At 58.5% G+C, this 14,603-nt stretch overlaps 1 protein-coding gene across 1 annotated transcript; it reads right to left on the reverse strand.

Annotated features, from left to right (window-relative positions):
- Positions 1 to 452: 452 nt before the first annotated feature.
- Positions 453 to 12,544, reverse strand: FAM174B (family with sequence similarity 174 member B). Its single transcript, XM_055142728.1, has 3 exons — positions 12,230 to 12,544; positions 5,450 to 5,581; positions 453 to 751 (listed from the first exon to the last, which is right to left on the reverse strand). Exons 1-3 carry the CDS (start codon positions 12,442 to 12,444, stop codon positions 748 to 750), a joined length of 351 nt encoding a protein of 116 aa, XP_054998703.1. The 5' UTR covers positions 12,445 to 12,544; the 3' UTR covers positions 453 to 747.
- Between the last annotated feature and the right edge of the window lie 2,059 nt (positions 12,545 to 14,603).

Here is a 14,603-nt window from a genome sequence, read left to right on the forward strand (position 1 = left end):
GAGAGACCCTCTTCCATGAGGCCCTGGGGCCCTGGTAGTGGAGGTGGTGGAGGTCGAGAGCCTCCTGCAGCGTCCACTGACTTGTCCCGACAGCGCGAACCAGGTGAACCCCAGTAGCCCAGGAGCCCAGGGTCTGCCCAGCACGCGGCGACCTGGGGAGGCGGGGGCCAGGGATGTGGTCATGCGCATGCGCACGGATGCACACGCAAGAGTCGGCACCCGGACACGCACACTCGCTGACGGGCACGCGCGTGCAGGGCCGCGTGGGTACCCTGCGTCGTGCCGTTTCCAGGGAGAGCATCATGCCACGCCAGGCCCCAGCTCCTCCGAGCACTTTCCCTGTGAGCCTCTTGCCCACCTCCCAGGCCCGACACAGACCAGAACCCTCACCCCACAAATGCTCTAGAACCTCGAAGACGCGGGAGAGCAGACTCAGATTCGAAATCAACGGCTGGTTTCTGGGGTCCTGGCTTTGTTTTGGTGGTGGTAGTGGTTTTAAGGGATCCGTGGTAACAACTCGTCGCTTTCACGCTTGTGGGAGAAGGGGTGACGGGGCTCAGGGGAGTCCCAGGGTGAGTCCTTCAGGGGGACATTCGGAGCAGCCAGCGGAGCCCACCACCAGGCCAGAGTTTCATTTTTTTTTAAAAAAAAGTTCGTTTCGGGCTGACACTTGGGATGTGACGCTTCCAGATGCTTCTCACCGTCACTGATCCACACTCCCCCAGGCGCCAGCGGGAAGACAGGATTTCACCTAGGAGAAAGGAGACAGTGTCCAGACAGAAGGAGACAAACGGCCTGGCCCTTGGGACTTCCCAGATGGAACCACCCTGCAGGCCATACCTCTGGCCTGATCCCTCTGCACCACCCCCAACTCACTTATAGCCCCTGGTACAACCCTCTTTCCTCCTTACCTCCCTCCCTATTATGCCCTTGATGGGCATGCTTCATTAGCTGCATTAAGCTAGGGCTCAACATTTTCTGGAAAATTCCACCCAGTCCACAGAGTTCCCTTAGGCAGCACTAGGAGCGCCAAGGGCTTGTCTGTCCCTGGATTTCACCTGTCAAAGACCCTTCTCTGTGATCTTTCTTGGCCAATCATCAAAAAAAAGCAGGGGGCTCATTGAGGAGCCAGAGCAATAGTACAGCGAGGAGGGAGTTTGTCTTGCACCTGGCATCCCGTAGGGTCCTCTGAGCACCGCCAGGTAATTCCTGAGTGCAGAGCCAGGAGTAACCCCTGCACATCCCTGGGCGTGACCCAAAAAGCAAGAAAGAAAAAATACAGGGGGGCTCACCCGGGGCTGCCTCAAGGGGCCCCGAGCTCCATCCCGCAGCGCAGGGCGCAGGTGGCACCTGGCTCATCAGCACCACGAGGAACAGCCCCTGGGTGTCCAAGCACAGGTAAGAGATCAACCCCCCACCCAAAATAACTCAATTTTGTCATCACTGCAGATGAACAGCAGATGAAGGGAAGCACATGCCCTTCACTCAGCCTACTTGTTTATTTGTAACATACCATATAGATATTTTGCTGTATAATATATAGATTTATAACAGTGTGTTGGGGCACACAGAAACCGAGAGGGACACAGCACCACGGCTGGATTTAAGGTTTATTCAGCATCAAGAGTAGCTGATTACATACCACCAGCCTGACTCCACTATCTCAGGACGGATCTCACCAAGACATAATCTGCTGAAAATTCTGGTATGTGGGTTTTGTGACTGAAATTTCCAGGCTTTCTCAGGGGTTACCTCCCCTGAGAGGTGATGGGCTACCTCCCGCCACCTCCCTGCACTTCCGGAAACCTTGGAAATGACATCCACACCCCGAAACTGCCACCCAATTGAAAAGCTACTCCAGCCTTACCGTCCTGATAAAAATACCAAATGCCCTGAACAAATACCATGACCTCTTAGCACCTGTATTGCAAACCATAGTTCACAATAGGAAAAGGAGCGAGAGCAAGAAAAAAAGTGCCTCCCATAGAGGGAGGCTGGGGGTAGGGCGTGGGGGATTGGAGTTAGCTGATAGGGAAATGGAGGACATTGGTGGTGGGAAATGTGCACTGGTGGAGGGATCGGTGCTAGATCATTGTATGACTGAAACCCAATTATGAACAGCTTTGTAATGATCTATCTCATGGATATTAAATTAAAAACAAATTTAAGTAATGTGGAGAGAGTCTCTTGCCCGCACATCTGGCTGTCTTTCCCAGGGCCCCTCGGAGGGGATGGGCTCCAGCTTCCCTCCCCACCCCGAGCAGAGCTCCTGGAGGCCGAAGACCACCGGAACCTAGCCACAGCCATGCTCAAGGCCCTCTCTACATGTTCGGACAGGTCTCATGCATGAGGTACCAGCAGAGGAACCCAGGTGTGTGTAATCCCATCAACGGCCAACATCCAGAGACTTAAAAGCAAGCTCCCAGATATTTTATAGCCTACTTCTCCCTCTGGGAGAAACTGGCAAGTTTCTGAGAGTTTCCTGCCCACATGGGACAGCCTTGCAAGTTTCCCATGGTGTATTCATATGCCAAAGCCAGTAACAAGCTGGATCTCATTCCCCTGACCCTGAAAGAGCCTCCAATGTGGCATCATTGGGAAGGCCGATTGAAGAGAGGCTTCTAAAATCTCAGGGATAGGACAAATGGAGAGGTTACTGAGCCCACTCGAGAAATTGACGATCAACAGAATTTCTTGATTTCAAAGTAATGTGGAATTCATGCCCAATTCAATCAGCTTAATCAGTGGCTGAATAAATAGCAGTACTCCTGCATTTAAAATAAATAAATTTAATTTTAAAAAGAGCAGTCAATTAGGGGCCAGAGCAATAGTACAGCGTAGAGGGCATTTGCCTTGTATGTGGGTGACCCTGGTCCAATCCCTGGCATCCCACAGGGTCACCTGAACATCCCCAGGAGTGATTCCTGAGTGCAGAGCCAATAGTAACCCCTGAGCATCACTGGGTATGACTCAAAAAACAAAACAAAACAAACAAACAAAAAAGAGAGTAGTTGACTGGGGACCTGAATGCTAGCACAGTGGGGAGGGCTTTTGCCTTGCACTTGGCAGACCCAAGTCTGAGATCAAAACAGACTTGTTTGTGGGGAGTTTCGCAGCCGGGGTGGGGGGTGCGCACACCCAGCAATGCTCAGGGGTTACTCCTGGCTCTGCACTCAGGAATCACTCCTGGAGCTGCTCAGGGGACCATGTGGGACACTAGACACCCTGGTTGGTCACGTGCAAGGCGAGTGCCCTCACCACTATCCTATTGCTCCAGCCCCACTAGCCAGGTCCTCTGTTCCAAGAACAAAATGCCAGGTCCGGCTGCCTGCACTAGCTGCTGAAACAGCCCCGTTTCTACACATTTTTGTTTTGGGATCACACCTTACAATGCTCAGCGTTCAGGGGTTTCCCCCGGGCTCTGTGCTCAGGCATCACTCCTGGCGGTGCTCAAGCGACATAGGGGATGCTGGAGATCAAACCTGGGTCAGCTGTGTGCGAGGTTAGCATCCTCCCTGCTGGACTCTCTCCAGCCCCTGGGGCGACCCTATTTCTGATTTTGTCCTCCCAGGAAGCTCCATCCAGGAGCCAGAGGGGCAGCTGACATTTCTGGACCACCTGGCCACGGCCCCCAAGGCCCCATCTTTTCTAAATCAGGCGGGCCGGTCTCTCCAGCTGAGCCTCCCAGGGCAATGGCTGTCCCAGCTATACAGAGCCACCCGGATAAACAGGGGACGGGGGAGGTATCTGGAGAGGTCACAAAGCCTCCTGAAATAAGGAGTGAGTCAGCCACAGCTGTGTGCAAGGTTAAGCCCCAGAGGCCTTGAGAGCTCCAGGAACACCCCCCAAAAAAACACCCACCCAGCCTCCCTGATGCCCCCCTCTGGGCCCTTCCGAGTGCAGAGCTGGAAACTGGTGGTTGCACACTTGGGCCCCATATCTGGCCCTCCCCGCTGGAGGCCTTGTCTGGTGGATCAGGACTGCCCAGCTGCTCCGAAGTGGGGGTGGCGGGGGGGGGGGGGAGGGGGCCTCCCCAGCAAGGGGCCCGCCAGCCCCCTCTAGTGCCTTCTCCAGTCCCAGGATGTTCCTGGAGCCTGGCACATGGAGCAGTTGGAGGTTGGTACCGCCCCCACACCCCCGAGGGGTGCCCCACGAGGCGGCTCCCCTTCTCTCACTCACAAAGGCGGCAGCAGCGCCCCTGGCCAGCAGAGGAAAGGGGAAACGCTGTCAGACAGGTTCTAAACAGAAAAGCCGGACCCAGCGTCCAGATGGCCTGGCGCAGATGGGAGACGCCTCCCAGCAGAGAGCCCCACCATGGGCCTCCTCTTTTCCAGCTGACCCTGCGGCAGCGCCCTGTGTGTGGAGGGGAAGCGAGGGGGGTGGGGCGGGAGCTGCCAAGAAGCAGGTGTCTGAGAGGCGAATGCACCCCTTGGGGCTCCTGGGGAGCAGCCCGGCACGGTGGGGGTGGTCTGGTGTCTCGTCTCTCTGAGCCTCCCTCAGACCCAGAAGGGACATCACTTGAGTGCTCAAGAGGTCTGGGGTCGCAGGACCAGACGGTATCCTCTGAGCTCTCACCCACGCCGCCATAGTCCAACCCCCAGCATCGGAGACGAGCCACTGAAAACAGCTCTGGTTGCCCTAAGGTCCCTGGAGGGCAGCTGGAAAAATGAACCGAGCCCTGAGCAATCAACAGAAAAGGCAAGAGGTGGGGGGGAATCCAGGGAGCTAACAGATGCTGCTTTGTTCAGATGAAGAATACAGAAGACTCCAGCAGGACAGAGGAGGAAAAGGAGCAAAGACCCAGAGGAACAGAAACAAAAACCACAAAGCCACAAGATAAAGATGATGAGGGCCAGAGCCAGAGGACAGCGGGGGGCGGGGGGGGAGGCCGCTTGCCTTGCACGCAGCTAACTCAGGTTGGATCCTCGGCACCCCATAGGACCCCACCCCCGACCCCCGAGTCCCACCAGGAGTCATCCCTGAGCACAGAGCCCTGAGTGTGGCTTAAAAGCCAAAACACGGGGCGCTGGAGCAATGGCACAGCGGGTGGGGCGTTTGCCTTGCACGCGGCCAACCCAGGTTCGATTCCCAGCATCCCATATGGTCCCCTGAGCACTGCCAGGGGTGATTCCTGAGTGCAGAGCCAGGAGTAACCTCTGTGCATTGCCGGGTGTGACCCAAAAAGCAAAAAAAAAAAAGCCAAAACACGGGGCTGGAGCGGCACTAGCACAGGTGGTAGGATGTTTGCCTTGCATGCAGCCAACCTGGGTTCCATCACTGGCATCTCATAGGGTCCCCTGAGCACCCCCAGGAGTAATTCCTGAGTGCAGAGCCAGGAGTAATCCATAAGCAATACCGGGTGTGACCCAAAAAACAACGACGACAAAAAAAAACACACACAGATAAACAGACGGGCACACCCACACCGCCATGCCTGGCACGTCCCCACCTGTATTTGATGTCGAACACGGTGGCATCCTCGTCGTCATCCTCGTCCTCATTCAGAGGGGCCATCTCCACGCTCTCAGCTGGGGTGGTGATGATGTCATACTTGCGGGGCTTCTTTGACCGTCGCCCCGACCTGGCAGAGAAGATGCCGGAAACCTGAGCTTGTAGGGGGGTGGGCGCACCCCTGATGGTACATCACTGATCTCCCCCGTGGCCCACACACCCTGCAGAGACGATGATGACCTCCCCGCCACACGATGAGAGCCTGGGACACCTCCACAGTGCAGGGGGAAGGCACTCGCCTTGTACAGGGCCAACCAGGGTTGGATCCCAGCACCATAGATAGTTCCCTGATCACCTCCAGGAGAGACTCCTGAGTGTAGAGCCAGGACTCAGCCCTGAGCACTGCCAGCTGTACAACAACCACCACCAACCATCACCAAAAAAAAAAAAAAAAAAAGGGGGGAGGGAGGCAGAGCAATAGTACAGCCAGGAGGGCATTTGCCTGCCTTTTTGCCTTGCACGAGGCTGACCTGGTTCTATCCCTGGCATTCCATATGGTCCCCCAGCATCGCCCGCCAGGAGTGATTTCTGAGTGCAGAGCCAGGAGTAACCACGGAGCATCTCCAGGTGTGGCCCCCAAACACAATTTAAAAAGAAAGAAAAAATAATGGCATGGCTCAGAGGCCATGATGGCACCCACCGAGGTGGTCCCCGAGTTACCCGAGCACGGCCGTGGTGGGTCGGGCACTGCCAGATTCCCTGGTGTGTGGGTCTCCACTGTGGGGTGTCACCCCGCCCGCCCCAGCACGCACCACGCCAGACAGTGCTCGAGCACAGAGGCAGCACCTCATTCTGGACAGACTGGAGTGTCCACAAGCAGGGGAGAATGGGGCTGAGCTGGGGGACCCCAGACAGAGCCTGGCAGTAGCCTGGGGAGAGCAGCGTCACCTGCTGCAGGAGACTCGGCGCTTCCTGCGCCCACGGAGGGGTCCCCTCAGCCCAGCCCTGTTCCACCCCCTGTCTTCCGTGTGTTTGTGTCTTATTTGGGACCCACACCCGGTGATGCTCAGAAACGCTTCCTGGCTCTGCACTCAGGTATCACTCCTGGTGGTGCTTGGGGGACCGTATAGGTTGCCGGGGATCGAACCCAGGTGCTCCTTGAGCAGGGTGAGCCCCCCCCTCGCCCACTGTCCTCTATGGCTCCAGCCCCAACCCGCCCCCTTTCTTCACTGCAGCTGAAGTGACAGGTTAGGGTAACAGGTGTATGGGGGTGGGGGGGGTGGGGGGGAGAGTTGAAGTCAACCTGGCGGCCCGGCCCTGGTGTTAGTTCTAGAAGAACCAGAGCTAGAGCCAAAACACACATTTCCACCCACACTGTGCACGCGGAAACCCAGCCTGGCGCCAGCAGGTGTGTTTGCCCAAAGGTGCGTCTGGCTCGCGGATGCTCAGAAGCTGACCTACTGCTAGGGGGTCAGGGGGATGGCTGGGGTACCCCAGGGGGGTATGGACATAGGCCCCTCTCCCCCCCGCCCCGTGCAAGATAAACGCACGAAGCAAGTCCTCCCCTCCAGGCTGAGCCCTCGCTCTGGGCGTGCTGGTAGGGGCCAGTCTCAGTGTCCAGGACCGGGAGACAGCTTCCCTGTGTGGGGGCTTCTGAGCAAGTTGCGCCCTGAAACCTAAAGTCCCCTTGAGTCTGGTTCAAGTGACTTTGCATGCGGCCGACCTGGGTTGGACGGCCCCCAGCCTCTCAGAGTCCTCCCAAGTCTGCCAGGAGCGATCCCTGAGCACTGCCAGGACTGGCCCAAAAAACAGAAACAAACAAAAAAAAAAAACACCAAAGTCCATTTTGACAGTTCCCAGGTGTGTGTGGGGGGGCCCAGGTTCCCCACCCCAGAGGACCACCATTTTCTCCATGTCTTCCAGGAGGCCGTCGCAGGCCAGACCACATGGGGGTTCCCGTTTCCAAACCCAACTCACGGCCCCCACCTCAGCCACCAGCAAACACAGCGGCTCAGAGCCTGCCCCCGGCTCCAGCAGGTCCTGCTCCCCCAGCCGGAGGGATCCTGGAGGGGCTCAGGCCTAGACAGCACACACACACCCGCACCCTCTAGTCACACGCACACGGTTGGGGGAAGACTCTGGGGGCTTTGCTCTGGGAGCCCTGGTTCCCCCTGGACCACTGTGTGGTTTCCCCCCATACCTCTGCTCTGGGGGCTGCCGGCAGGACACAGAGAGAGAGAGAGAGAGAGAGAGAGAGAGAGAGAGAGAGAGAGAAGCACCTCCACTCCCTCATATTCCACAAGCCCTGCAAACGGTGCCATCGCAAAGAGAAAGACGCACTTTTCTTTTTCTTTCTTCCTCCCTGTCTTTCTTCCTTCCTTCCTTCCTTCCTTCCTTCCTTCCTTCCTTCCTTCCTTCCTTCCTTCTTTTCTTTCTTTCTTTTTCTTTCTTTCTTTCTTTCTTTCTCTCTCTCTTTCTTTCTTTCTTTTTGGGCCACACCCAGCGATGCTCAGGGGTTACTCCTGGCTCTGCACTTAGAAATTACTCCTGGTGGTGCTCGGGGGACCCTATGGGATGCCAGGGATGGCACCTGGGTCAGCCACATGCAGGCAAATGCCCTCCCCGCTGTTGCATCGCTCTTGCCTGAACGACGCTTTTCCCTTTTGCATGTGCAGGGAGTGATCCGTGTTACTGGATTTTCTGGGGCCTGTTCCGCTTCCCCTAAGCACCCAGGACTCCGTCTTGCCAGTTCCATGACTGCAGAACCCAAGCTCTAGAATGATTTAGTTCCACTGAGATGCGTGTGTCGGGGCCGGAGTGCTAGAACAGCAGGGAGGGCATTTGCCTTGCAAGCGGCTGGCACGGGTTCAATCCCCGGCATCCCATTGGATCCCCCCAGTCCCACCAGGAGTGATTCCTGAGCCCAGAACCATCAGCACTGCTCAATGTGACCCCAAAACAAACAAAAAAGACTTTGTATGTTGGAGTTTCCAGAGCTTCTGGACCCTCACTACCCGTATTCAAGACGCAGGTGAGGGGCGAGAGCGATAACACAGCGGGCAGGGCGTTTGCCTTGCATGAGGCCAACCCAGATTTGATTCCCAGCATCCCATATGGTCCCCTGAGCACTGCCGGGGTAATTCCTGAGTGCAGAGCTAGGAGTAACCCCTGTGCCTCACTGGGTGTGACCCAAAAAGAAAACAAAAAAAAATCAAACAAGACGCAGGTGAAACCATCATCAACATCTGCCCCAGAGCCTCAAAGGGGGCTTTGCTTTCTTGTGGGGGGGGGGGGGTATTTTTGGAGTCACACCTGACCATGCTCAGGGCTCACTCTTGGCTCTGCACTCAGGAATTACTTCTGGCGGTGCTCGGGGGCCTCTATGGGATGCCAGAGATCAGACCCAGGTCAGCTGCATGCAGGGAAAATGCCCTCCCCACTCTGCTATCACTCTGGGCCCAGGCCAGGCGGGTGGGCTTTCTGAGCAGGACTCTGGGCCACTCTCCCAGGCCCCAGAGAGAAGCGCTGATGTCCAGGGGGTTTCATTTCATTGTTTCCTCTTCCCATGTCACCTTTGGATCAGTGAAATCTCTTGATAAGTCCCATTGTGGATGCAGCTAGGCTCATCGAGGACAGGCGCCTGGGGCCAGGCAGGAGGTTGGGTGATGTTCAGACACTGGCCCGGCCAGTCCCTGTGTCTTGAGGGGCTGGAGGGGGAACCTTTGCTGCCACTGGGCCAAGAGTGACAGCTGGGGGATGTCAGGTGGCTGAGAAGAATTCTCCCTCCCCACGCCCCAGGCGGCACCTGCGAGGCCACCTCCCAGATAAGAAGACTGGGCACGCAGCCAAGACAGATCCGGGACAGAGGTCACCTGGCAAGGCTGGCAACTAACCCAGAGGCAGGGGTGGGGCGGCACCCCAAGATCTCAGGGAAACGTGCAGTTCCCACTGGGTTTTGTCCCCATTTCTCTCTTCCTAAGGAGGACAGAGAGAAGGACTGTCCCCTCTGCCCTGAGGTCTCAGAGTGCCCAGCAGACCCATCAGCGAGCACAGGGCACACAGGAAACAGTGAGGGAGCCCCTCCCCACCCATGCTTGGAGTCCGGCATCCGGGCACCCTCTCCCTCCCATGGTTCCCGACAGGACCCAAAGCACACCACCACCCAACACACAGCGGGTTCCCCACCGCTGAGACAAAGGTGCTTTGTTGAAACCGGAGTCACCACTGCATCAAGAAGCAAGACAGCCTGGGCCAACCAGGCAGTATCTTTCTCCCTCTCTCTCTCTCTCTCTCTCCCTCTTTCCCTTCATCCCTCCCCATGCCCACAAACACACATATGCACACACACAGAGACACACACACATATGCACACACACAGACACACACACACACACACACGTATGCACACACACACACAGACACACAAACACACACTACAGAGCACTCCCCATGGGGTGCTCTGCCTACAAAGCCACCTCCCTCACCTTTTCCAGTGCCGGGATCCCACAGCAGAAGAAAAGTGCACGGTGAAACGTGAGCAGATGCCAGGCACCCCATGGGGTCCCCCAAGCACAAGCAGGAGTGATCCCTGAGCACCTAACCCAGACTAACCCCTGAGCACCACTGGGTGTCGCCCCAAACAAACACCCAGGGTTCCCGGGGGGGAGACGCTGGGCTCCCACCTCACAGTCTGCAGGGCCCACCGAGCACTGGACCAATGGGCGTGCTGACCAGCGCCAAGAAGGAAGGTCAGACACTGGGGATTTCGGCGGGCACTGAAAATGCCCGGTGCAGGCGCCAGCGGGGGCACGCAGCCAAGCAAGGTGCCAGAGACTCAGACCGAAGCACATCGGCTCGCGAGAACCTGTTGCCTGGTCAGTCGAGGAAACAGGTCGTGCCCCATAACACTTCTCCTGGGGAAACTCTGAAACAAGGTGGGGGGAGATGGGGGCAGGTTGGGGGTGCAGGCAAACAGCAGGAGCTGTCCGTGGGCCAAGGGGCCCCCAGGCAGAGGGTCAGGTGCCCGAGGCAAACCTTGGGAAGGTCCGATAGGGCCGGAGCAGTAGAGAGAGCCCAGGTGGGGTCTCATAAGGGAAGGAGACAGCCCCAGCCACGAAGCTGAGTTTCACCCACGCCCTAAAGGGTCTGGGGGGGCAGAGGGAGGATGAGCCCCATGGAGGGTGGGTGGACAGGAGAGGGACCAGGGGTAAAGCCCCCACCAGAGGGTGGACATAGCAGGATGGGGAGATAGGACAGAAGAGAAGCCAGGGAGGAAGGGATTCAGGCAGGGGGATGGGGGAGCGGACCCCAGAAGCTGGCGGGGGGGGGGCCACTGGGGATGGAGTGAAAAGGAGGCAGAGTACAGACCACCCGGTCCCAACCTGTAGAATTTTCTAGAACAGAATCCTTCCCAGGAAACCGCTGAGCACCAGGCTAAGGGAACAAGCTAAGCTACCAGGGCTCCCCCCAAGAGGGACACCCCCAGGCACAAAGCTGGGGTTGACCCCCCCATAATGGGGTGTCCACCACTGCAGAGGAACCAGCATAGTGGCCGCGTGTCCTGGCCATGGGCAGAGAGCAGTGAGGGGCAGAGAGGACACACAGAAATGCCATGAAGGGGCGGGGGAGGGGGGCCTTGACTCCCCAACTGCCACACCCAGTGAGGGTCTGGGGAGCTGGTGAGCAGGGGGGTGGGAGTGAGCAGGGGCTTGGGGGTGGGAAGTGGGCACCAGTGGAGGGGGGGCTGGTGCCTGCATCAGGAGACTCTGGGAGCCAGTGGCCACGGAAGCAGGACCCGGGCATCAAGTCTGTTTTCCCTTGGATGCAGCTGGCCCCCTAGGAAATCCAGGTCAGGCTGCAGTGAGGACAGACCACAACAGGGAAGCACCCCGCCCCCCCAGGACAAATCTGATAGCACAGAGCAGCTGGGCTGAGCAAACCCAGCAGGGGGGCCGGGCGCTCCCAGGGGGTGCAGTCAGTGACCTGCACACGCTGGGGGCCCCTAGCAACCGGACACATCTGCTTCGCTGCCCTCCACCCCCCAATCAGGATTTCCCAGGCATGAGGGAACTCAAGGGCTCACCTCGGAGCTGTTTGGGGGACCTGCGTCCTCCCTCCAGCCTGGACCGGGGACCCCCAAAAAAGCCTCTCCCAGACCTCCACCTCTCTGCCCACACCCCAGTGCGGAAGCAATCCCCCTTCCCCCCCAGCCCCCCCCCCCCCCCGCAGGCCACCTGCGCAGCTGAAGGGGTGGAGGGGTGTCTCAGCCCTCCCAGAGTCCAGCTCCAAGCCCCACATAGGACAACCCCAGGCTGGCTGGAGCAGCCCGAGGGCGCTGCTTACTATCTGTAAGCAGCCGACCGGGGTTTCAATTCTCAGCATCCCCTGCATGCAACCGATCTGGGGGTGGGGGGACGGCGCCCACCAGGAGAGATCCCTAAGCACAGAGCCAGGAGTAAGCCCTGGGCACACATGGCCAGGTATGGCCCCCAAACCAACCGACCAAAGAGACCAAACAACAACAACAACAACAATCCTCTCTGCCGCCCGCAGTCTGGTCTCGGGAGAGGAGAATGGAGCCGAGGCGAAGGGGCCGGCCACCTCCAGCGGGTCCGCCTGGGAGCCGGGACCGGCTGGATCTTTCAGCTCCTTTGCAAAGGGGGGTTCAGAAAGCACTCCCCCTCTGTCCCAGAGGCAAGCGGGTTTGGGGGCGCTGCGGGAACAACCCCCCCTCCCCAGCTCCATCTCCGGCCCGGACGCGCGCCCCGCGGGGCCCCACCTGAGCACACGCAGCAGCAGGCAGGCGACGAGCAGCGCCGAGAAAGCGCAGGCCACGATCACGGCCACCTTGAGCGCGGGCAGGTCGCGGACCAGGCCGGACAGGCGGGTGACGAGCGCGTCGGCGCTGCGGGTGTCGTTGGCGGACGGCGGCGCGGGCGGCGCGGGCGGCGCGGTGCGGGCGGCGGGGCGCGGCAGAAGCGACACGGCGCGCATGGTGGGGGGCGAGGGCACACCTGTCCCGCGCCCCCGGACCTCACCTCGCAGCCCAGGCTCTATCCCGCACCCCCCCCCCCGGGCCTTCCCCGCACCCCAGCTCCCCCAGCTGCCGGGCGGCTGCGCGCGCGCGCGAGCGCGCCGCGGGGTCAGGAACCAGATGCGCCCGGAAGGGCCAACACGTCGCGACGGATCATTCGATCATGCGATGTGGCCGCAGCCCCACGTGGGCGGGGCGGCTCACCACCCGGAGCCCCGATCCACAGCAGGACCCGGGGTGGGGAGGGACACCCTAGGGAGCAGGCGGCGCTGCGGGCGCTGCGGGTCGCGTTCCAACCGTTATTTATGTCACTTAGAACCTTGGGGCTAAGAAGACTGCTGGTTAGGGGTTTTTTTATTCTTAATTTTGTTTGGAGGCCACAGACTGCTGTGCTCAGGGCTTACTCCTGGCTCTGCACTTGGGGATGACTGCTGGCGGTGCTCAGGACACCTGATTCGGGATGGGACCAGGTCGGGGGGCCGGTACATATGAGAAAAACGCCCTCCCCGCTGCACTGTCTCTCTGGTCCTATTTCCCTCTTTTCCAAAGAGGTTTTCTTGGGCCAGAAAGAGCCTGTTATCATAGGGCACTATCTGTAAGCAGCCGACCGGGGCTTCAATTCTCAGCATCCCAATGTGGTCTCCTGAGCACTGGCAGGAGTGATCCACAAGCACAGAGCCAGGAGTAAGCCGTGAGCACCACCGGGTGTGGCCCCAAAGCAACCATCAAAAGTTTGAAAAACAAACACACAGGGGCAGGAGCAATAGTACAGCAGGGGAGGGTATTTGCCTTGCAGGAGGCCGACCTGGGCTTGATTCCCAGTATCCCATATGGTCCCCAAGCACTGCCAGGACTAAGTCCTGAGCATCGCCAGGTGTGCCCCACACCCCAAACAAAAATGCAAACAAACAAACAAAAGTAAGAGCTCCTAGCCTTTCTCTGGGGGCAGAAATCTGGCCCAGTTGAGCTGAACCCTCTCATTTGGGGTCCATGAGGAGGGTGCAGGAGGGGTGCCCTGGAGCTGGAGGGTTTTCACGTCATGGGTCTGTGTCCAGGCTCCGTCAGTGGTTCTGGAGTGCATCATTCAGCACCTCCCCGCCCCCCAGCTGTGTGAGAAACAACCTCGCTACCTGATCAGCTGCTGGCCAGAGGCCACCTCCGTGCTGTGCCGAGTGGGCCTTCCCAAGGCTGCCTTATTAAGGCATCCACGCTCGCACATGTCTGCCTGTGGGGCAGCCACTCTAGCGGGACATGGACACGTAGCCTGTTATCATGTCAGCTGAGGCAAGTCTCTGGGTGTGAATACCCAGATGGAAACTGCCCGTCACATAGATAACACATCCGGCTTCTGCAGAAAGAACAACTGCGGGACTCTCAGCAGCCCTCTCTGGGGCACTAGGGGGCTGGGCAGGCCCACTGCTCGTCCGTCCAGCACGTCCACTGGCAGGAAATCTACACAGACCACATGATGTTCTGTCTCTTCCAGCTGCAGGTCCGTCAGAGTGTGGCCTGGGCTGAGAGCCAGCCCCACAGCCAGGCTAGTGAGAAAGTCCTTCAAGAGCCACCTCGGCTGCCAGGAACGTGCAGTGCTGGTAACCCTGAAGGCGCAAATTTTGAACATCATCTCCGTTCCAGAAACTTCTAGGCAGCAGAGTGAAGTCCCGGGCTCTGGAACTTCCGAGTCACGATCAGGGCTCACCGAGTGGCCAGAGCCAAGGACTAGATCCACCACATTCAGGGGTCTCACAGATTGTTTCTTCTTTTTGGTTTTTGAGCTACATCCATGATGCCTAGGGGTTACTCCTGGCTCTGCACTCAGGAATCACTCCTGGCAGTGCTCAGGGAACCCTGTGAAATGCCAGGGACCAAACCCGGGTCAGGGGCTAGAGTGATAGCACATCGGGGAAGGAATTTGCCTTGCACGAGGCCAACCTGGGTTCGATTCCGAGCATCCCATATGGTCCCCCAAGCACCGCCAGGGGTAATTCCTGAGCACAGAGCCAGGAATAACCCCTGAGCATCGCTGGGTGTGACCCAAAAAGCAAAAAAAAAAAAAAAAAAAATCCTGGGTCAGCCACATGCAAGGCAAACACCCTCCCCACTGTGCTATTGCTCCAGC

This window comes from Sorex araneus, chromosome 6 (assembly GCF_027595985.1).
Source record: "Sorex araneus isolate mSorAra2 chromosome 6, mSorAra2.pri, whole genome shotgun sequence".
Taxonomy (NCBI): Eukaryota; Metazoa; Chordata; class Mammalia; order Eulipotyphla; family Soricidae; genus Sorex; species Sorex araneus.

What these genes read in the sequence shown, in the direction of transcription:
- FAM174B (XM_055142728.1), bottom strand. Translation starts at nt 12,444, where the DNA reads ATGCGCGCCGTGTCGCTTCTGCCGCGCCCCGCCGCCCGCACCGCGCCG. An exon ending in CTGCTGCTGCGTGTGCTCAG is followed by an intron (nt 5,582 to 12,229) that starts GTGGGGCCCCGC and finishes CTTCTCTGCCAG; the next exon opens with GTCGGGGCGACGGTCAAAGA.